The 23785-nt window shown below is 38.6% G+C and overlaps 1 protein-coding gene across 3 annotated transcripts; it reads left to right on the top strand.

Moving 5' to 3' along the window:
- Window positions 1-2346: 2346 nt before the first annotated feature.
- On the top strand, window positions 2347-23073 carry LOC115797258 (ladderlectin-like). Of its 3 annotated transcripts, XM_030753781.1 has the most exons (8): window positions 2357-2423; window positions 2504-2514; window positions 21293-21359; window positions 21510-21551; window positions 21762-21880; window positions 22009-22143; window positions 22298-22409; window positions 22737-23073. In XM_030753781.1, exons 3-8 carry the CDS (start codon window positions 21299-21301, stop codon window positions 22805-22807), a joined length of 540 nt encoding a protein of 179 aa, XP_030609641.1. In that variant the 5' UTR covers window positions 2357-2423; window positions 2504-2514; window positions 21293-21298; the 3' UTR covers window positions 22808-23073. The 3 variants fall into 3 exon arrangements, with proteins under 3 accessions (XP_030609642.1, XP_030609641.1, XP_030609640.1); XM_030753782.1 differs by lacking the exon at window positions 21293-21359 and having other exon boundaries at window positions 2347-2423; window positions 2504-2581; XM_030753780.1 differs by lacking the exons at window positions 2357-2423; window positions 2504-2514 and having other exon boundaries at window positions 21197-21359.
- The last annotated feature ends 712 nt before the right edge of the window (window positions 23074-23785 follow it).

The following is a 23785-nucleotide window of genomic DNA, read 5'->3' as shown; positions in this document are numbered from 1 at the left end:
TAGCCTGGCATCTTCTCCTCATGCTGGTCACCAGCTTAGTCACACACTGCTGTGCGATTGCATCCTATTCCTCAACCAGCAATCATCCAAACCAATAAACAGCACAAAACAAGAGTAAACAGCAGAATAAGCTGTTTGGCACTGGCAGAGAAGATTTGGCAAGTTTTTCATGGGCTGAACCCACATACTGAACTGCTCAACCCACAATTGCATTTTCCTTACAGATGTGGCACTATTTAAGGGAAAATTAACAGGTTTTCCTACGGTATGAGATGTATTGCAAAGTAACATCGATACACTAAAGAAATAATGGACCAAATACAAATGTAACCACTTTTTGTGAGTTTATTTAGCCTCTTAATTCCTATAGAAGTAATGAGGGTTTACTTGGGTTTATTTTACACAAATTTTGTCCCAGTTTGTGTCAAATAAAAAATGACATACTGTAATATATCATGTACTTTCTTCCAATTATGTATTTTACTAATTTTGAGATTTGCTAAAGACCAGATGATTTTTTTTTTTTTTTTTTTATTGTTACATAAAACGTTAAAGTTGAAAGAGGGTATCTTTTTACAATGACAGTTACATCTACATATGGTTAGAAAAAGGGCAGCAATCTCTGGAACCTTTTATGATATTTTCTTTTGTGAACTTATTTTAAAAACACAACTTTGACCTCACACTTTCAGAAGTAATTCAATTAATTGTTTTTAAAATAATGGTTTTAAAAGAACGCAGTTTCATCCCAGAAAATAATGCAATAGTGCTCAGTGTTTTCTTTTTTTTTTTTTTTAACATACAACACACAGAAAACCAAGAAGAGCTTGTCTAAATCTGTCACTGACAAATAAACTCATTACTGTGGTATCTATCATTAGCCAACAGCTTTGGTTAGATTACGAAGAAGTAGCTGCTTACAAAACATGCTTCAAAGCTGAAGTTGAGACATTATTTCACAAGAGTTATGATTTAATCTCTAATGCATCATTTTTAACCGTTTTTACAGTTGGAACACAAATGCTTATGAAAGTCTGATAACTATTAAACTTTGTTTTGTGGGTCATACTGAAAACCGTCAAGCTGCAAAAAGAGTAAAGAGCTGTAAGCCTGCTCTAGAAGTACAGGATTGTCTAAAATATCTTGGTAAGCTCCAGCATGAAGATTAAGAGATCCAGGCCATCACCAGAAAAAAATATATTTTGGCATGGCTTTTGACCTGCTCCCTTGGTGGCTGTGCCCTGCGGGTGGCTCGAGGCTCTTTGGCAGTGGGGGCCTTTCTTGGGTGTTGGGTGGTTCTCGGGCACATCAACAAGAGTAGCATATAGAAAACCTATAGAGCTGTTCTTGTAAAAGCAAACATGTTTGGTATAACAGTGCATTCCAATCACCATTCTGTTTGTGAAAACTGCCAGACATGACAGGCTATAAAAAAAACATAAAAGAAAAAGTCAAAGATCAATAAATGTTGGGTTCAGAATCAACTGTGCAACAAGTAGGATAAACACACTCTGTGTGGCCTGTTGGTAAACTGCAGGAGGTCTGGAACATGCAGAGTTTTCCTTACAATTTGGAATCTTACTTTTTTTTTCATGTTTCTCATTATGACAAATGACAAGTGACAATTGAGCAAATAGTCTGAAATCATTTAGAGTAATCGAGTAAATGGCCTTAGCAATCGGAACTACCACCTCATCTTTCTCTAGATGCTGTGTATGCAAAGATCTCATGAAAATATCAGGACTGTGTTTTTGTGCAGAAGATGTGACTAAATTACTACAGATATTGTGAGATCTATGATGATGTTTACTCAGTGCTGAGGTAAGCCTGTCACTGATAAAATGATTTCAGGTTTTTCTAGGAAACACCTGTAAACACTCTCATTCTGTAGTAAATGTAGTGAAATTCTTTCTCTCATGACCGCTGACGGTCTAGAATAGTTACATTGCTGGTGTGGCAACATGTTTCTGACTTTTTTTAAGCAGGAGAAATATTTTATTATTTAATAATAATTATGACTTCAAAACACTGACAACAATTCTATTTACAGTTTATTTTAAAATCCCTGAAGATGGTTCCTTCTCACAGTATCTTTTTCTAAAAGAAACTAACGGTTTTTTGTTTTTTTTGGTCGTTTTGTTTGTTTTTGTTTTTCTATGGTTTAACTCTCTGGAACCTCTATGTTGACCAGACAATATGTAAAATTAAGTCAGAATGAGACAGTTATTTTGGTTTTGGTTGGGAAAGAAAGAATTGCAATGAGTCACATCACACACGTGTCAGTTTTTTCAATGTTAGTTCCTGGTTTTGCAACTACAAAGAAAAAGTATATAAGCTCTGGTCTGAGAGCTGTTCAGCACCTCCTCACTGGAAGGCTGAAGCTACCAGCTGGTGCTGAAAGGAAAGAAGATATTCTACAAAAGGTTGGCTTCAAACTCTCAGATTATCTTCTATCATTTCTCTGATGAGCTGCTGATCACTTTGGGTCTTCTGTTTTTCACAGTGATAGTCAACATCACCATGAAGCTGCTGACTGTGTTTGCACTTCTTTGTGCAGTGATGGCTCTGAGCACTGCTGCTGGTGAGTATTGGTGAGTACAATGTGCAAAATGTGTATATGTGCGTTGTTATTCATACAAATAAACAGTACAGTATACACGTTGTATATAAATATATTAATTATTGATCAAAGTCAACATCTGATGTTTTAATTTGTCCTGATCTTCCAGATGAAGGGGGCAGTGATGGGGGAACGGAATTAAAAGGTCAGTCGACATTTTCCAGATTTTCACCAAGTCTAATCATATTTTTGTCATACTGAACATAAAAATTGCATGTCAGTGTCCTGAATATACAGCCAAGTTTGTAGTACAAAGGATGTGCTTTAAGGGTCGAGAGAGAAAATATATTAACATGCACATAAAGAAATACATACATTTCAAAATTCCTAATACATATTTAAAGAATAAAAAACAAAAACATGCAACTACAAGAGAATTACAAGATGTTTTTTACAGATACATAAATTTAATTAACTTTTGCTAAAGTATTTTTTGTTTGTCTTCAGAAAAAGTTAATGTTGAGAAGAGAGCCCTAGTTTATTTGCACAGGCGGGTGGGTTGGACTAGATATGGCAACCGATACTACCACTACTTTCCCTATCGCTGGACTTGGGCTCAGGCTCAGGTAAAATCTTTGATTTGGCTGTACCAACTTTAATACTTTGATACTTTCTAAGTCTGGCTTGGTGAAATCCTAAATCTTTTGTTTTGAAATTTCTGCTGTCTGTTTATCTGCACTATAGAGATTCTGTGAGTCCAAGAATGCAAACCTGGCATCTGTGCGCAATCTCGGAGAGTATCGGGCAATTCAGAGGGTCATATATCGCGCCACTCACCGATATGACCCTACATGGATTGGCGGCTCTGATGCTCAACAGGTATACTACTCATCATTATAAGGTCTGACAGTAAGAAAGCACTGGTGTAGTCTACGTGATACACTGGTACACGCCATATACCCACTAGAAAAGCTTGTGAATTTCCGTATAACCACTTAAAAGTCCTTAATTTGCTTATCGCAAACTCTTTACTACTCCTCTCTGATGCTGTCACCTGCTGCAATACGGTCCCCTTTCCTCCTGTTCCAAGTGAGGCTCACAGCCATTGCCTGAGCTCATTACTACAGTTCTCTGCTCTGTGATTGGTTTCTTATTCAGCTGCTCCTTTGTGACTGGCTGGGGATGTAGGCGGGATCCTCAATTCCAGGCCTCGAGGTCCGGTGTCCTGCAGGTTTTAGATGTGTCCCTGAGTCAAATATAGAAGTCATTAGTAGGACTCTGGAGAACTTGACTGCATACTGAGGAGGTAATTCAGCCATTTGATTCAAGCTTGTTGGATCAGGGACACATCTAAAACCTGCAGGACACCGGACCTCGAGGCCTGGATTGAGAATCCCTGGCTTAGACAGACACGAGTCAAGAGACCAGCTAGATGCAGGGGTGTAAAACTCAGTTATAGGATGGGCCAAAGTTGAAGACAGAGTCTGAGTCGCGGGCCGAACAGGATTAAAAATAATAATTTTTATCAGCAATATAAGAATGGCCACCTTTTCCTCAACACATTAAATAAAATATAAAATCACATTTTTCTTCAAAAATAACATCAGGGAAAATTAATATATTTCAAGCTGATGAAAATGTGCAAATTTGTCAGGTAAAAAGAAAAAAAAATCAGAGCAGGTCTCCACCTCTGTTTTTGCAGCTCTGCTTTTTGCTGAGAGGCTGGACACACTGCACAGTTTATCTGACTGTGAAGCGTAGAAATTCACATCACAGTCGGAAAGCACAGCTGCAAACACAGCGGGTGGAGACCTGCTCTGATTTTTTATTTATTTATTTTTTTTGGACAATCACACACGTAATCATGCGGTCCTGTCGCTGAAGCTGCAGGGATGTATTAAGATGCTTCACTTTGTCACAGAGAAAAGCCAACTCACGCAGTCACCTTTCATCCCGAAGCTCTGCTCCGTCTTTTACTTTACTTTTCATGAACTGACAGACTTTTTCAGGCAGCTCAGCACACCTGTGTGATAAGGCATGCCACCACATTCAGAAACTATTTCATCTGAAACTGCCGGTGATTTAAAGCTTTGCCTCTTATAGAGTTCACTGTCTGTGTTAAGGTGCTTCTCACGGGCTCTGTCTTCAGGACTTTGCTGCGCAGCATTTTCTGCTGTGTGACGCAGTGATGCACTGTTAGCTCACCTGTGCAGGTCTCCCTCTGCATCTTCTCCCATATCTGTCCCACCAATCTGCTCTGTTCTCCACACATCGTAGGCTATAAAAAAGAGACACAGTTTACCTCTGATGTCAGCGATCACGTCCTCTGCCTCCCACCTGTTTGGAAAATCCCTGTTTTCCACTTTTCATTTGGGTATTTCTGGGGGTCAGGCAGTTTAAAGGTCACTGTAGAAAGTGCTGACCGATGTTTTTATCAGCTGATCGCTGATCAATGTGTCACTGATAACACCGAAAACAGGTTAGTCCACAAGTCTTGGTGGGCACGGTAGCTGTTGCAGTGCATTGTGTGATTTGTAGTATAAGTGGTCAGAGCGCTATTTACCCGCGGGCTATTAATGATTGCTATATGAAATCATCTCGCATCTGATGTTATACAAAACTAGATTGTCGGCCGGATGTGGCCCGGGGGCCTTGAGTCTGACACATGTGAGCTAGAAGGTTTCTGTGGTGTCTGCACTGCTATGTTAAACCCTATATATGGATGTATGTTTTCTTCTTTAAGGCCTGTAGTGATTTTTACAAAAGGGTAACTTGAGATGCAGCACAAAGGAATGCGGAGAGGACCCTTGTAGAATCTCTGGCCTTCCATATAAGGAGTTGACCATATGTCCAGCTATAGGTTAGGGGTTGAAGCTGTTTTCATAGCCATATATGGAAAGTTAGGAATGTGGGGGTTTTGCAAACACTATATAATCTTTGTGATCTCTTTGTTGAGTTGAGTTAGGGTGATTGGCAAGGCCCTGTCCCAGGCAGCAAAGAGCAAAAAGCGCCTGTTTTTGACACTGTCTGTTTTTGACACGGTCTGTTTTTGCAATAAACTTTGTATATATGCATTAAGACTTTGTCAGCGAGGATTTTTTCTCCAAGAATGCAACCATCCAAGACACAGCATTTCTGAAATTGAACAGGACACAAGCTACACTTTTTGAATGTTTTTATAAACCAGCTGCCCCTGAAGTCACAGAGGCAGCTTTAGAACAACCTGCCATTCTGATAGACACAGTTGGTTCAACCTGTTTTTTTCTGTAGTACTTCTGTACTTACTACTTAATATTAAACATGTTTTGCTTTTATACTATATTATAAATTCTACATGCATTTAATACAAAGCCAACTGTTATACAGTTTGTTGTACATTTATTCAAATGTAAGCATCAGAGAAATTTTGCAATGTTAAATATGCTTAATAATGAAAATAAATTGTCCATTACATTGCACTAACCAGTGTACTTTTGTTTCTAAGCACAGTATACCCATTACAAAAATGTAGATTACACCGCTGTAAGAAAGATTCATCTATTCATTAAGTGCTGTACTTTCATATTAATAAATTAAGGGTGTAACTTGTATTAAATGTGTTATTGTCCATTTTGTTCTGTTTTCTAGGAGCGTTATTGGTTTTGGATCGATGGAACTCCTTTCAGATTTACATACTGGTGTCGTGGAGAGCCTAACAACCATTTGGGCAAAGAGCACTGCCTACACATGAACTGGACAGGTAAATCCTCAAATAAAAGAAAAACAGTCACAATTTCCCAAATAATGCTGATTTCTTTGATGTGACAAATAGTAATGAATGACAGAAAAGTAATACAAATACTATATTTTATTTCTAACAAAACAGCCATTGTATGTTTTACCATATTAAACAAAATGATTATAGTACTCCATATGATTTATTAGTGTTGTGAGTTTAGTCATCAGTTAATACTGACAGGTGCTTTTGCTATTATACAAAACTAAATATCCATCCATCCATTCTCTAATATTTCCCTTGGTATAGAAAAGTATGTGTCCATGTGATCATCGTTTCACTCAATGTTAATTTTTGGTGTTTATAGGATTGAGGTGTATGAATGATATACCCTGTTACTCCCGATACCCATTTGTCTGCGTCTGGAAAAGGAGATGATTCCTGGTCTGACATGAAGGGATGGTACACTGGACAAAGATGTGAAATAATCTCATATAATCTGAAGAATCTGGTTCTCATTTTACATCTTTACCGTTTTTCTTTTGCTGTAACGCTACATAAGGAATGAGGTGACAAGTGACACAAACTGGAGTTGGATTGTCTCTTTTAACAGGAGCAAGTTTAATGTAATGGAAAGAATGCTTTAAGCAACACTTTATTTCCCAAAATGAACTGTTTTTCTCCTTTTCAGCATCATTAAAATCTTAAGCATTGACTCAAACTGGTCTGTGAGTCTTTGTCACATTTTAATGGGTCTGCTCCCAAATTTCAGAGAGAATTTATCAGCCATCATATCTGCAAACAGTTACAATCTGTAATGCAATATAGTCCGCTCTGAATAGTTCACCCAGTACAGACCCTACACCACAAAAAGACTAGACAGAAAAATTTTTTAAATTTGTAAAAAATTATTTTTTGTGGTTATAATAATAACAATGATAATAAGGTTATAAGAATTCATAATCACAAAATGAACATTCCAATATATGATTATTTTTATTGTGTGTATTATATGACTCTATATAGCACTTTGTAAATTTGTAATTATTAATAACTATTGCTTAAAGATTCTTTGCTACATGAAGCCAGACATTAAACTGAACTAAACACTCTTCATTATTTTCATCAGCAATTTAGGCTGTCAAGAGGGTAATTTATAGAATAGAATAGAATAGAATAGAATAGAATAGAATAGAATTACTAAAATATAAAAGAGAACCTCTAAAAGTATACAAAAATCAAACATAATGTATAAAAATATATACATTGTAAAAGAATAAAATAAGTATAAAAATAGAATAGAATAGAATAGAATAGAATAGAATAGAATAGAATGCCTTTATTGTCATTATACAGGATGTACAATGAGATTGGAGGGCCACTCCTGTTCAGTGCCATGTAACAGAAAATCAAACTCTCTAAAATGAAAATAGAAATATTATAAAAATATTATAATCTAGTATAATCAATGTGATCAAGAGATATACAGAAAATAAACAATGTGTAAAATATACAAATAATAGAATGTATAAAATATATACATACATACCTACATTGGTGCATCTGTACATTGTAGGAAAGTAAATGCGTGTATACATATAATAATGAAGATGATGAATATTGCACTTGGTGAATGAATATTGCACTAGTGAATGAATACTGGATATTACACAATATAGGAATGTTAGATATTGTTCAGTATGAATGATATAATATTGCACAGAGATGTGGGTGTTGCACAGTTACAGTGGGTGAGTGTGTGAGTTCAGGGTGGTGATTGCTCTGGCGAAGAAACTGTTCTTGAGTCTGTTTGTTCTGGCTTTGATGCACCTGTAGCGCCTGCCAGAGGGCAGCAGGTCAAACAGGTCAAAGCCAGGGTGTGAGCTGTCCTTGATGATGTTCCTGGCTCTGCTGATGCAGCGGGAGGTGTAGATGTCCATCAGGGAGGGGAGAGGGCAGCCAACGATTCTTTGTGCTGTCTTGACTACCCTCTGAAGCCTGACCCTGTCTGCCTCAGTGCAGCTGCCGTACCATACTGTGATACAGTACGTCAGCAGGCTCTCAATGGATGAGCGGTAGAAGGTCAGCAGCAGGTTTGAGTCCAAGTTGTTCTTCCTGAGGACCCTCAGGAAGTGAAGTCGCTGCTGAGCCTTCTTCATAACAGCTGTGATGTTATCTGACCAAAAGAGATCAGCAGAGATGAGGACACCAAGAAACCTGAAGGTGTGGACCCTCTCCACACGCTCGCCGTTGATGTAGAGGGGAGCTGGGTCAGTCCTGTGCTTCCCATAATAAATATGGAGAATATTGCACTAGTGAATGAATATTGGATATTACACATTATAGGAGTGATAGATGTTCTTCAGTATGAATAATATAATATTGCACAGAGATGTGGGTACTGCACAGTTAGAGTGGGTGAATGTGTGAGTTCAGGGTGGCGATTGCTCTGGTGAAGATGTTCCAATAATGAAAACTTGGGCTCAAGCTAAAGCAATTAGAAAGATTTCTCATGCATCAGAACAACATTATGATTAATCAAAAATTCCCGCAACTTTTTAAAAGTTGCAGGAATTTTTTTGCTATCCTCTTCAGAGCCTTGTCCTTGTGAAGTGCTGCAGCACTTACATTATGCTTTGCAATATTTGGATCACTTCCTGGAAGTCTCATTTTTAGCACTTGCAGTGGATCTCCTCCACAGTTTAAAAACTGTGACACTTGAATTTGAGGAGAAGGAAAACAGATACACAGTGCACACACACACAACAGATCTGCTCACTTGTGTCAATTGTCAATTCATCTTTCAGAAAGCAGCAATAGTTTGATTTTTATTATTTTTAAAATTTGGTCCAGAACAGCCTCAATGCACAAAAAAAAAAAAAAAAAAACAGAAAAAAATTGCACATTTATGGCAGCATAAAATTGTATATGTTGAAAGTATTTTTAGATTATATTTGTTTTTGTGCATTCTGGGTCACTTTAGGAAAAGTCATCAAATTTTATGGTAAAAGAATCCCATTTAAAGTGTTTCTGCTTTCAATGTCAAAATAGGTTAAATTTGGCCGGAAGAGTATGTAAGAGTTCACAGGCAAAGTATACAGATAGCAACAACAAAAAAAAAAAAGGAAAAAAAAGAGCATATCTAAGTCTGTGACCTACAAATAAACTCATTGTCATGGTATCATCAACAGCCAACAGTCTTGGTAACATTCAGAAACAGCAGCATTTTTCAGAACTGAAGTTCAGACATGATTTTATAAGACTTATGATTTCATTCCTTAGTCATCTCGTTTCATTGTCCACCATGTGAACATAAATGTATGTTAATGTCTGATCAGTACAGAAATTTTGTCAGGATGCTGTGTTGTTGCTGTGGTGCTCTTTCTCTCTCTCCTTTTCCTCCAAGAGGCAGGCATTATGGACTTCCTACACCCACGGCAGCGGGACTCGTGGTTAGAGCTGGCGCACCTGTTTCTTGTTTTGTGGCAATTAACCCAGTATTTAAGGCCCAGCCTGATCCCCCAGTCTTTGCCAGAGTGTCTGTAATTGTGTGGTAATGACCTCCAGCCCTTTTGTTACTGAGAGAATCGCTTCCCTTGTGCTCATGTCTTTGTTTATGTCCAGTAGCTACGCTACTTCATGAAGCATTGAAGCTTTCCATTCAATCTGTGAACCCATGGATCGAAGCTTCATGGTGCTTCATTTGCTCTACTGCGCCATCAAGTGGACAGTCAATGTAAAAGAGGCAGAGTGATTATACAGGTGCTGGTCATGAAATTACAATATCATGATTTATCATGATTTATTTTAGTAATTCCATTCAAAAAGTGAAACTTGTATATTATATTCATCCATTACACACAGACTGATATATTTCAAATGTTTATTTCTTTTAATTTTGATGATTATAACTGACAACCAAGCTTGAGAATTAGCTAAGATGAGCTGCCTTAGCTATTTATACACAAGAACTGTGGCGTGTGGGCTGTGTGCTAAATATATATATATATATATATATATATATATATATATATATATATATATATATATATATATATATGTAGTGAGAAAAAATAACAAAGGTGTGAATGGGGGTAGAGACGTCTGGGAAGGGAGCTCAGGACAGCACTGTAAGCGGGGGAAAGTTGGTGACGTAATCCACCTCCTCTGTTCAATGATGGTTGTTCACAGTGGACATAGATGGCTTCTTTCACTCCTCTGTCCATCTATGTCCACTGTGAACAACCATCATTGAACAGAGGAGGTGGATTACGTCACCAACTTTCCCCCGCTTACAGTGCTGTCCTGAGCTCCCTTCCCAGACGTCTCTACCCCCATTCACACCTTTGTTCCAGTGACCTCAATAGGCCACAGGAAACAATGGAGAGGAGTCCTAAATTGGTTTCAACTGAAACCACTGATTAAATATGACCCACGCCCCCTTCACACCTGGGCACATGTGTTCACGCACATGATCAATAGAGGGTCATAACCACCTCCAGGGGACTACGCCCACAGGGGTTTAAATACCTGGGTCTCTCCACCATTTGGTTGAGAACTGAAGAAGCCTTTCGGATGAGAGGTGAAACGTCTTCAAGAAACAAAAAGAAGTCCAGTCGCCTTTTTCAAGCTCCAGAGACTACTATGACCTGGATGACTGAGAATCTACACAGACACTAACAGAAGGCAACATTGCAGACATTGAGGGTACCTTGGAATCCCACAGGCAAATGGGAATGATGACGAGGCCGATAGGAAAGCTGCAACTGCCGAGAAGCTCCACAGAATAAGGAAAGTCCTAAAGAGTCAGCTGAATGGGAAGAGCAAGATCCAGGCAATGAAGACCTACACCCTGCCAGTTGTCAGATACTCTGCTGGGATATCAGGCAAGTTCACCTTTTCCCTTTCTGATTTCTACATTGAAGAAAGAAATTTGTGCAGAAATTCTGCAACTTCAATCAGTAAAATCATCCTCTGAATCCTTTATCACGCTGACACATGTTTGATCTGTCAAGGCTGAGGATGAGTTATGATCTGCAAAGGACTTCATTTGTTTCACTCAAACTCAGCAGCTCGTCATATTTCCCTGACCTTGGACCCAGAAGGAAAAAGGAGAATGAGGTTTGATATCAGGTTAGTTGTGAACCACTGGAGTCATCATCTTTTTTTTTTAAGTTTATAGGTTTATAGGTGTTGTTGTTAGTGTGTTAACTAATCTTAAGGAAGAGATACCTGTAGTTCGGGCAGTGAATCTGTATTGTCTTGCTTGTGTCTGTGTATTTTCCTGCTTAAATACTTTTGACATACAGAAATGTATTTTATGTTTGAGCAAATTAAGCTTTTAAAAATGTATAAAATAGCAGGCAGATATTGGTCAGATTCAATCAGCCCATTTTACAGTGAGTGTCATCAAAAGCTGACCTGTAACACTTAGAGAATAAACTCTCAGACAGAGTCAAAGTCAAACTGTATTAGAGGGAAAGTGAGATATTTAGGACACTCTAGCCTTCACACACCTTTCCAAGGTCAAATACAAGCACTTTTCAAGCAAGGTCCATTTTTAAGATTTTCCAGCACATTAACACTGGAATAGATATTTATACAAATACATACATAAAATTATTTCACATTTTTTAATCACATTAAAAAGATTGCATTATGCAATACCACATGACAGAAAGCAATAAATACTGATAGTTAATTCTGGAAACTTTATTCTCCAGACTGTGAGCAAATCGGGTTTAAAACAGCTCTTACGTTGCTGCCAAGTAACTCGGTAACTGTTTCAGCTGTTCAGCACCTTCTCATTGGAAGGCTGAAGCTACCAGCTGGTGCTGAACGGAAAGAAGATTGTCACTAAGAAGCTGCTGAGTGTGTCTGCATTTCTTTGTGCAATGATGGCTCTGACCACTGCTGCTGGTGAATATTACACTACAATGTACAATATTTGTATGTGTGTAATTATTCATACAAATATATATGACAATATACATCTTGGTTATGAATACAACAAACAGAAATTAGTGATCAAAGTCAACATCTGATGGTTTCATTTGGCATTGCTCTTACAGATGAAGGGGGCAGTGACGGGGCAAAGGCATCAACTCAACAAGGTGGGTCGACATTTTCCTGAATTTTACCAAAACTAATGATATTTCTGTCATGCTGAATAGGAGAAAAGAACATTAGTGTCCTGCATATGCAGTTAAGATTTTAGTGCAAAGGTTTGATTTTCTGGGTCAGAAACCAAAACTTTGATTGTAGTTTTCCCCTAATGTCTTCATTAGACAAGTCTGACTTTATTTGACAGCACTCTATCACACAAGTATTCTCTAAGAGCATCATAGTTTTCTACTACGAAAAACTGCAATCTGAAAATTAGCTGATAATTAACTGGTTCGCAGGTGAGTTGGATTAACCAGCAAAACCAAGTGCAGACTTCCCTGACATTGGTCATATACGGACTACAATATATGAAAGTTATAGGAAGTAAATGATGATTTACTGTATTAACTCATATTTTCACACATTATTCTGCCTGGTAATTAAAAAGCACAATTCATTCTGGTGTGATGATCTACATTTCAATCTACTGGAGCAGTGGAGAGCCTGACAATCTTTTTAATCAGGACTGTCTGCAAATTAATAATAGAGGTTAAAAACTAAAAAATATATATTGTGAATACAGAATCTACAGTATTTAAGATTACTGTGGTCTACCTATGGTACTTACAGTACAGTAACTGCACATCTGTGTGAGCAACTCTGATGAATCTGAAAATCACAAATGCTGATCAGTTTTTGTTTGTTTGTATGGTTAATTTTCTTCTTTTTTTGCCATCAGTTTCATTTATAACCTGAAGCTGTTTTTTTTTAATCTTTTTCTTTCCTTTTGCTGTAACTCTACTTAAGGCATGAAGAAACATATGACACAAACAGGAGCTGGATTATTTTTAGGCTTCGTTCCTTTAATAAGAACACACTGAATGTGTTACAAGCAGAAACTTCTGGCATGATTTTCATTACTTTTAGCAGTTAACCGCTCCTTCTTGTCTTACAGAATTAAAGGGTACAACCTGGCTCCTTTAAACTAGAGTGTTAGGAGTGATCACTTAGCACAGATAAAAGAAAAATCCCAAGATGATAAAAAAGATACAAACATGTCAGAGAGGTCCAGTACAATAACTCTGAGTAGTGGAGACTAACATAGTACATAAGATCTTTATTTATCATTAGAGTTTGTATGCATACAAAGCTAAGTATTCTCCTCTCATTACATGTATTGAACATAAAATGTAATAGCGTGTAATTCAGGAGAACCAAATATGGTTAGTTTGTGCTTATATCTACATGGTAGCTTGCAGTACAGGTATTTGACCAGGTGATGGGGCTGTAGACTGCTTTGCATCACACTTTTCACAGTTTCACTTATGCTTGGCAGCAAGTCATTGTTCATGAAAGCTAAAAGGGACTGCATCCGTTTGCTTAGTGACCAAAACAATTGCAAGGATGTTTGTGGTGCAGTATCGTATACCACACTGCAACCAGTTTCACCTGGAAACAGTCAGTAACCTCCAGCAACAATGCGCCAGCTGGTCAGTAAAAGCCCATTTTTCTTGAGGAACTGTGGTTGCCAGGGTGCCACTGACTCATCTCTGAGCCCGTGTGACTCCGGACTAAGACAAGAGCATCCAGTGTAGGTTTCCTGAGAAGACACAGAACTATTGGATTTTTAAATCAATGGAACTGAGCCAGTAGACAACAAAGAATTAACAGTACAGATGATCTGTAGACCACATGATACATCTGACAAAGATTTTGTGGGTATGATGCCTAGTTGACAGGTAGAGAAACTAACGTGGAAGATTTTCTTCTCTGATTGTTGAATTGTGATGTCAAAATACTGACCACTGAGTTTATTGCCTGAAATTAAACTGGGATTGTTGCAGTTTGAGATTAATTTGAATCAATATCAGACTTTCATTTGTGCTCAGCTCTTCTGCATTGCCTCTTTATATCTTTCAGGTTATTATTAAGCCATGGATCACAATATGTTTTCAAGTCAAGTCAAGTTACGTTTATTTATATAGCACATTTAAAACAACAAAAGTTGACCAAAGTGCTGCACATAGGGGGTAAAAACAACACTACAATCAGAAATCAGCAATCGTTTAAGAGGATGTTACGCTGCAGCCAAGTGCTAAGGAAAAGAGATGTGTCTTTAGTAAGGATTTAAACGTGTGTACTGCCTGGGCTGAGCAAATATGGAGAGGAAGATTATTCCAAAGGTTTGGTGCTGCCACTGCAAACACTCGATCACCTCTCAGTTTTAGTCTAGTTTTGGCCTTTGTAAGAGTAGTTGATTAGATGACCTCAGAGCCTTTAGAGGCGTGTGTTCATGGAGCAGCTCAGACAGATATGAAGATGCTAGCCCATTTAGAATTTTAAAAGTAAGTAATAAAATCTTAAAATCTATTCTAAAATGGACAGGAAGCCAATGAAGGGATGATAAAACTAGTGTAAAATGTTCATGTTTTGTTGTACCAGTTAAAAAACAAGCTGTCGCATTTTACTATGCCATAGTACAAGGAGTTTCAGTAGTCCAGGCGTGAAGTGATAAAAGTATGAATGACTTTTTCCAGGTCCTTATACGGAAGATAAGGTTTTACTTTTGCAATGACTCAGAGCTGATGAAAACTACTTTTAGTAACAGCATTCATTTGCTTATCCATTTTAAAACAGTCATCAAAAATAACACCCTGATTTTTCACTGCAACATGGTAGTGAGGAGCTAACTGACTTGGAATGCCAGAGGAGTTACTTAAGGGATGTGTGGCCTCCACGTGTCTGTATGACCTCCCTACAATGCCTGGGCATGCTCCTGATGAGGTGACGGATGGTCTCCTGAGGGATCTCCTCTCAGACCTGGACTAAAGCATCCACCAACTCCTGGACAGTCTGTGGTGCAACGTGACATTGGTGGATGGAGCGAGACATGATGTCCCAGATGTGCTCAATTGGATTCAGGTCTGGGGAACGGGCAGACCAGTCCATAGCTTCAATGCCTTCATCTTGCAGGAACTGCTGACACACTCCAGCCACATGAGGTCTAGCATTGTCCTGCATTAGGAGGAACCCAGGGCCAACTGCACCAGCATATGGTCTCACAAGGGGTCTGAGGATCTCATCTCGGTACCTAATGGTAGTCATGCTACCTTTGGCGAGCACATGGAGGGCTGTGCGGCCCTCCAAAGAAATGCCACCCCACACCATTACTGACCCACTGCCAAACCGGCCATGCTGAAGGATGTTGCAGGCAGCAGATCGCTCTCCACGGCGTCTCCAGACTCTGTCACGTCTGTCACATGTCCTCAGTGTGAACCTGCGTTCATCTGTGAAGAGCACAGGGCGCCAGTGGTGAATTTGCCAATCCTGGTGTTTTCTGGCAAATGCCAAGCATCCTGCACGGTGTTGGGCTGTGAGCACAACCCCGATCTGTGGACGTCGGGCCCTCATACCATCCTCATGGAGTCGGTTTCTAACCATTTGTGCAGACACATGCACATTTGTGGCCTGCTGGAGGTCATTTTGCAGGGCTCTGGCAGTGCTCCTCCTGTTCCTCCTTGCGCAAAGGCGGAGGTAGCGGTCCTGCTGCTGGGTTGTTGTCCTCCTACGGCCTCCTCCACGTCTCCTGGTGTACTGGCCTGTCTCCTGGTAGCGCCTCCAGCCTCTGGACACTACGCTGACAGACACAGCAAACCTTCTTGCCACAGCTCGCATTGATGTGCCATCCTGGATGAGCTGCACTACCTGAGCCACTTGTGTGGGTTATAGAGTCCGTCTCATGCTACCATGAGTGTGAAAGCACCACCAACATTCAAAAGTGACCAAAACATCAGCCAGAAGGCATAGGTACTGAGAAGTGGTCTGTGGTCCCCACCTGCAGAACCACTCCTTTATTGTGTGTGTGTGTGTTTCCTTTTTTTTTTTTATCTTTTCGCTACAGTGTTCTCTTTTTAGCATTTCTTTCCGCACTAAAGAGCACATCAAACATGACGACAATATTCATGGAAAAGATGTAAATTAGTCTGGTTTTACTTTGCCTATCAGCACAATGTAAAAAAAGGTTTATAGTTTGCAGTCCGCACTTTTGTCACAATGTTGAAACAGAGACTCGGTGGAGCAGCGTCTTGCTTCTGTGTCATCATAAAGTTCTCAGTTTGCTCTCAGCTTAGAATAAATGCTTTCTAATGTGTTAATTTTTTTATTATTTGTTATGTGGCAAGTACTTGTGCTGATAAGTGCAGCTCTCATCTGTGTCAAAAAGCCTTCTAACCTCTGTTCCTTATGTGTATCACATATGATCACTGCTGTGCTGTTTTAGTGTTTCGCTGACAAGCAGGCGCCTGTCTCTGTGAGAACCTGGGCAAATGTGGTGGGAACACAAACAGTTGTCTCCCTTGAACTCACTACTGTACCATGAAAATTACACTCAGTTTCACAGTTTCTAGATTCCCTAAAACTACCATTTTCATTGTTTTGACCCAAACTGATTAAGGCAAGTCATACAAATAGCCAGGAAGAGCATGTGTGAGTCTGTTATTTGCAGATAAACCCATTATGATGGTATCATCAATTAGCCAACAGCTGTGGTTACATTCTGAAGAAACTGAAGAAATACCTGACCTTCAAAACTGATTTCACAAGAATTCTGGTTTCATGTAATCCTTAACAGTTGCAACCACAGGAACATGAATATTTGTGAGTGAATATATGCTATTCATATAGAAAACCATCAACCTGTCAAAACAGCAATAAAAACTATTTTGGGGAACATTGTGCTGCCTGTAACATCACTCAGTGTGACAAGTTTGGCAGTGGGTCAGTGATGGTCTGGGAAGACATATCCATGGAGAGACACACAGATCTCTACAGGCTAGGCAACAGCACCCTGACTGCCATTAGGTATCAGGATGAAATCCATGGACCCACTGGTGCAGTGGGTCCTGGGTTCCTCCTGGTGCACAATAATGCCATGTGGTGAGAGTATGCAGGCTCTCATTAGGAGCATGCCACAACGCTGTCAGGCATGCATACAAGCACGTGAGGGCCATGCAAACTACTGTACCATTTTGAGTTGCTGTACTGCTGTAAAATGTACTCTCCTGTGGCATCATTTAATTTTTTTTTGAGGATTGTTTTATGAATTAGTCGTTTTATGAATTAGTCGTTCACTTAGAAATCTTTATTTATAATTGCCTTTGTTATTGTCCATGAAATGATCAAATAATGAATTAGTTAATTCATGTAGAAGATGTTAAAAACATAATATGAATTATAACTGCACAAATTTTGTTTCTTACTGTACCTGCATAGTAACTTTCTTTACAGGCATTTGGCCAGATAATGGGGATGTGGTCAGTGTTATCAACTCATTCACTGCAAAACACAAAACATCAAAGCACACAGAGACAAAGATTACAGTTATTCCAGGCACGAAAGAATAAATGTAAAAAGTAATTCAGTATAGTCTGTAAGCAAAAAGGTGAAGCAAACAGTAATACTAAATACAAACATTAACTTTGACTTGGGTTAACTTTGATTTGCCTGCTTCAGGTAAAAAAACAAACAAACAAAAACCAACAAGTAAATGAAAATAAAAACAACAATAAAAAACATTTTGTAACATTTATTAGTTGGACAAAACATGATTGTACATTTTTGGTAAGTCAAAGCAAGCTAAGAGTCAAAGATGACACCCAGATTGGTTTATGAGGTCACCGTGGTCATTTCTATCAAATGCAGAAGTCACATCCAGAAGAATCAGAAAAGAGGAATGAATCGGCAGCAAACAATAATTTGTCAGTTTTCTCTTTCAGTGCTGTGGTGTGCATGCAAACCAATTTATTTGCTTTTGTTTGGAAGTCCCACAGGGTCTTACCTCGTGCATATCCCATTTTGACCTCGGGACTTCCAGATAATTCTTGGCAGAGATGTTCCTGTATACTGTGCCAGTCACTTGGTTATGGCATTCGATGTATGGCCTGCCTGCTAGTGTCTTGCACCCTGCTGTTATGTGCTGGATTGTCTCAGGGGCATCTGTGCGTAGCCAGCCCCTGGGGTCTTGCCTTGTGTGGTAGACCCCACCCTCCACCAATCTTGTGCTTAGAACTTGTTTCTGTGCTGCCATGATTAGTGCCTCTGTGCTGTGATTTTTCTATATCAGCCACTTCTTCTATCTGCTGGTGGTACATGCTGTGCAGGGGCCTGTCCTTCCATGATGGTTCTTGTTCTTTGTCCTCTTCTTTCTCTGGCTAACTGCACTCCATGAGTACCTGGCATCACAAATGAACCAGCTGTGAAAGGCTAAGACACACCCAGAATGGCTGACTGAAAGCCCGACGGTCCTGATCGCCAAGGATTCTCAGAAAGGACCAGTCCTGTACAGCTACCAGCCAATAATCTGTTTCAGCACAACATGGAAACTAAGAATAAGACAAGAATAAAGGACAAAGCACAAAGCTAGAGAAGAGCAAAGTCCCCAGTCCTTGGAACCACCAGCCGACCTGTATGAAGACATCTCCATGATGATCATTTAACTAATTGTATTTAATTAACAGCAGAGTTCTAATATTTAGCCTCTGTATCCCTATGGAAGTAGAGAGGCTGTTCTTTGTTTTTTTCATACAAAGCTTGACACAGTTTAATATATCATGTGCATTTGTTCATCTGAGGATGTATTTTACTAATTTTAAGATGTGCAACAGACAAAACACAACTTTTCACATTTCACTTTTACAACTAAATCAGTAAATTATTACCCTTTTAAAAGAACCCAGTTTCAGCCCAGAAAATAAGGCAATGGTGCTGGGTGTTTTCTTTTTCTTTTCTTTAACATACAAAACATACCAAAAACCGAGAAGAGCATGTCTAAGTCTGTCACTGACAGATAAACTCATTATTGTTGTATCATCAATCAGCCAACTGCCTTGGTTAGATTACAAAGAAGGAGCTGATTACAAAACTTGCTTCAAAACTGAAGTTGAGACATTATTTCACAAGAGTTATGATTTCATCTCTAACTAACAGTTTCTACAGTAGGAACACAAACGTTTATGAAAGCCTGATAACTATTAAACTTTGTTTTGCGCTTCATACTGAAAACTGCAAAAACAACAGCAAACCTGCTCTAGAAGTACAGGATTGTCTAAAATATCTTGGTATGTTCCAGCATTAAGATTAAGAGGTCCAGGGCATCACCAGGAAAAACAACCCACAGCATTATCCATGGTCCGATGGCACAGTGCCATCTGACAGGTAACATCCTCCTGGTTTCACCTAACCTTAATAAACGGCCAATCACCTGCGGTGGTTAGCGTTGTCGCCTCACTGCAAGAGAGAGCATGGTTTGAACTTTTTTGCAGTGAGGTGAATGCAAAGGACTTCTTGTCATTTGCTGCAATACTGCAAAGAATGAACTGACAAGTGACATAAGGTGGAGCTGGATAATCTCTCTGAGCAGTAGGACACTGAATGTCTTATGAAAAGGATGCTTTTAACATGAAGTTATTATTATTATTATTATTTTTTAACATGAAGTTATTTAACAAAGTGAGCTTTTCTTTCTCATCTTCCACACAAATGAAGACAAAAGTAATTAATTCATTTTCAGTGGCCTAATGAAAATGTTGTAGACTTGTGTACAATGAAAATAAAGTTCAATCTAATCTAATCTAATCTAATCTAATGGAGTGTATGAATAAAAAGCAGGAATCAGGGAAAAAAGAAAGATCAGTATACTTAACATTAACCCCTAAATCTCAAACTCTTCCAAAAGTCTAAAATATTTGGTTGAGTACTTTTAAAAACCAAAAATCAAAAAAAGGTTGTCTTGAGAATCAACTGTGTAACAAGTAAGATAAACAAAGTTATTGTGGCATCTCCTACACTCTGTGTGGCCTGTTGGTAAACTGCAAGAGGTGTGGAACATGCAGATCTTACTAGTTTTTTTTTTTTTTTTTTTTTTTTTTTTTCCAGGACTCTCATTTTGACAAATATTAGCTCTTGTGAAAATGTCATGAAACCCAGGGCTGCGCTGTTGTGCAGAAGATGTCAGTAAATCAACACAGCTGTTGCGAGATCAGTGATAATGTTGCTGGTGATAATGTCCAACTGGTTTCAGCAGATGGCTGCCCCTCCCTGAGCCTGGTTCTGATGGAGGTTTCTTCCTGTTAGAAGGGAGTTTTTTCCTTCCCACTGTCACCAAGTGCTGCTCATAGGGGGATCATTTTGACGGTTGATTTTTCTTTGTAATTATTGTATGGTCTCTTTACCTCACAATATAAAACCCCTTGAGGCAACAGTCTTGTTGTGCTTTAGTGCTAGACATAAATGAAATTGAACTGAACTGTTTTTTCTGACAGACCAGAAGCCATTTTCAACATCCTTTTAATCAGTATCAAAGTGCTGAGGTAAGCCTGTCACTGACACAATGATTTCATAGGTTTTTCTAGAAGACAATTATGAACATCTTATGACCACTGACGGTCTAGGATAGTCACACTGACGGTGTGGCAACACATTTCTGACTTTTTTTAAGCAGGAGGAATATTTCATTATGTAATCAAAATTATAACTTCAAAAACACTGACAGTAACACTAATTACAATGCATTTTAAAATCCCTGGAAACAGTCTTTTTGCCTAAAAGTTTGTTTGTTTGTTTGTTTTTCTGTGGTTGCACTCTCTGGAACGTCTGTGTTGACCAGACAATATGTAAAATTAAGTCAGAATGAGACAATTATTTTGGTTTTGGTTGGGAAAGAATTCAGTTTTTTTCAACGTTAGTTCCTGGTTTTGCAACTACAAAGAAAAAGTATATAAGTGCTGATCTGAGAGCTGTTCAGCACCTTCTCATTTGAAGGCTGAAGCTACCAGCTGGTGCTGAAAGGAAAGAAGATATTCTACAAAAGGTTGGCTGCAAACTCTCAGATTATCTTATATCATTTCTCTGACAACATCACCATGAAGCTGCTGACTGTGTCTGCACTTCTTTGTGCAGTGATGGGTCTGAGCGCTGCTGCTGGTGCGTATTAGAGTACAATATACAAAATGTGTATATGCGTGTTGTTATTTATACAAATAGTATGATATACAGCTTGTGTATGAATACAATAAATAAAAAAATAATGACCAAAGTCAACATCTGATGTTTCAATTTGTTTTGCTCTTCAAGATGAAGGGAGCAGTGATGGGGGAAAGAGATCAACTCAACCAGGTTGTTCGATGTTTTCCAGATTTTCATCACAACTGATCATATTTCTGTCATGCTGAACAGAAAAAAATAAATATATAGATTTCAGGCATCCAAAGCGTGTACTGTACATAGAACAAAAAAGGAAAACGACGACATGCAACTACATGAGACTTACAAGATGTTTTTACAGATACATGAATGTTTACTAAAGTATTCTTTGTTTGTCTTCAGGAAAAGTTAATGTTGAGAAGAGAACCCTGTGTTATTGGCGCAGGTGGGTGGGTTGGACTAGATATGGCAACCGATACTACCACTACTTTCCCTATCGCTGGACTTGGGCTCAGGCTCAGGTAAATACTTTGATTTGGATGTACCATTTATCCTTTCTCTGTTTACTTCAATACTTTCTAAGTCTGGCTTGGTGAAATTCTAAATCTTTTGTTTTGAAATTTCTGCTGTCTGTTGATCTGCACTATAGAGATTCTGTGAGTCCAGGAATGCAAACCTGGCATCTGTGCGCAATCTCGGAGAGTATCGGGCAATTCAGAGGGTCATATATCGCGCCACTCATAGGTATGGCCTTACATGGATCGGAGGCTCTGATGCTCAACAGGTATACTACCCATCATTATAAAGTCTGACAGTAAGAAAGATTCATCTATCCACTGAGTGCAGTACTTTGTAAAAATTGTTTGTGTTCATGTTTATAAATTAAGGGTTTAGCTGTTTTTTAAATGTGTCATCGTCCATTTTGTTCTGTTTTCTAGGAGCGTTATTGGTTTTGGATCGATGGAACTCGTTTCAGATTTACATACTGGTGTCGTGGACAGCCTGACAACTATTATGGCAAAGAGCACTGCCTACACATGAATGCGGGAGGTAAATCCTCAAATAACAGAAAAAGAAAACAGTCACAATTTCCCAAATAATGCTGATTTTTTTGATGTGACAAATAATAATGAATGACAGGAAAGTAATACAAATACTATGTTTTATTTCTAACAAAGACAGCCATTGTATGTTTTACCATATTAAACAAAATGATTATAGTACTCCATATGATTTATTAGTGTTGTGAGTTTAGTCCTCAGTTAATACTGACAGGTGCTTTTGCTAACATACATAAGTAAATATTTCCCTCATTATAGAATAGTATGTGTCCACGTAATCATGGCATCACTTAATGTTGATTTTTGGTGCTTACAGGATGGAGGTGTATGAATGATATACCCTGTAACCACCGATACCCATTTGTCTGCGTCTGGAAAAGGAGATGATTCCTGGTCTGACATGAAGGGATGGTACACCAGACAAAGACGTGAAATATTCTCATATAATCTGAAGAATCTGGTTCTCATTTTACATTTTTACCTTTTTTCTTTCGCTGTAACGCTACATAAGGAATGAGGCGACAAGTGACACAGACTGGAGTTGGATTGTCTGTTTTAACAGGAGCGAATTGAATGTGATTGAAAAAAATTGCTTTTAGCAACATTTTATTTTTCATCTTCTGCATCATTAAAATCTTAAGCATTGACTGAAACTGGTCTGCGAGTGTTTGCCATTTTTGTCACATTTTAAAGGGTCTGCTCCCAGATTTTGGAGAGAACAATCAGCCATCATATCTGTAAACAGTTACAATCTATAATGTAACCCAGTCTGCTCTGAATAGTAGGGATGGCACGATACCACTTTTTTATGTCCGATACTGATATTTTACATTTGGATATCGGCCGATACCGATATAAATCCAATACTTAAAATTGATCCAGGCATTTAAAAACCTTTAAAAAAAAAAAGAAGTCAACAGTCTCTCACACAACAAAATCAAAGTCTTTTAGTTGTCCCACATTCAAGACTAAGAAAATGCTATATAAATAAACTTTACTTACTTACAACAATAACTATCACCTGAATCCTGTTGCTTCTGTGTGAAAAGGTGATGCATTGGCATATGGCATGTTGCAAATTTCATTAGGGCTGCAACTATCGATTATTTTAGCAATTGCGTATTATATTTATATTGATTACCCACGTAACTGGATAAGAAATACTTTTTTTCATATTAACAGTTCATCTGCATATTTTAACTTCCGTAGTGCAGTTTTTCCCTGTGTGAAACACACAGGGTGGATGGAGCAGCTACAAAGTTCTCTTTTCTTCACTTACTGATCAGGTGGTTGATGAAGGACCTCCAGCTGTTTCCCAGTAAAGGTTTAATGGAGGTTACAGGGACGAAAAGGCTTTTTTTGGAC

The sequence above is a fragment of the Archocentrus centrarchus genome, chromosome 18, assembly GCF_007364275.1.
Source record: "Archocentrus centrarchus isolate MPI-CPG fArcCen1 chromosome 18, fArcCen1, whole genome shotgun sequence".
In the NCBI taxonomy this organism is placed as follows: Eukaryota; Metazoa; Chordata; class Actinopteri; order Cichliformes; family Cichlidae; genus Archocentrus; species Archocentrus centrarchus.
The sequence above is the reverse complement of the archived record's forward strand: the minus strand, read 5'-3'. Positions and strand labels throughout refer to the sequence as shown.

Coding starts and splice junctions, on each gene's coding strand:
- LOC115797258 (XM_030753782.1), top strand. CDS start 2,521: ATGAAGCTGCTGACTGTGTTTGCACTTCTTTGTGCAGTGATGGCTCTG. Junction 21,881..22,008: donor GGACTTGGGCTCAGGCTCAG/GTAAATACTTTG, acceptor TCTGCACTATAG/AGATTCTGTGAGTCCAGGAA. Junction 22,144..22,297: donor GAGGCTCTGATGCTCAACAG/GTATACTACCCA, acceptor TCTGTTTTCTAG/GAGCGTTATTGGTTTTGGAT.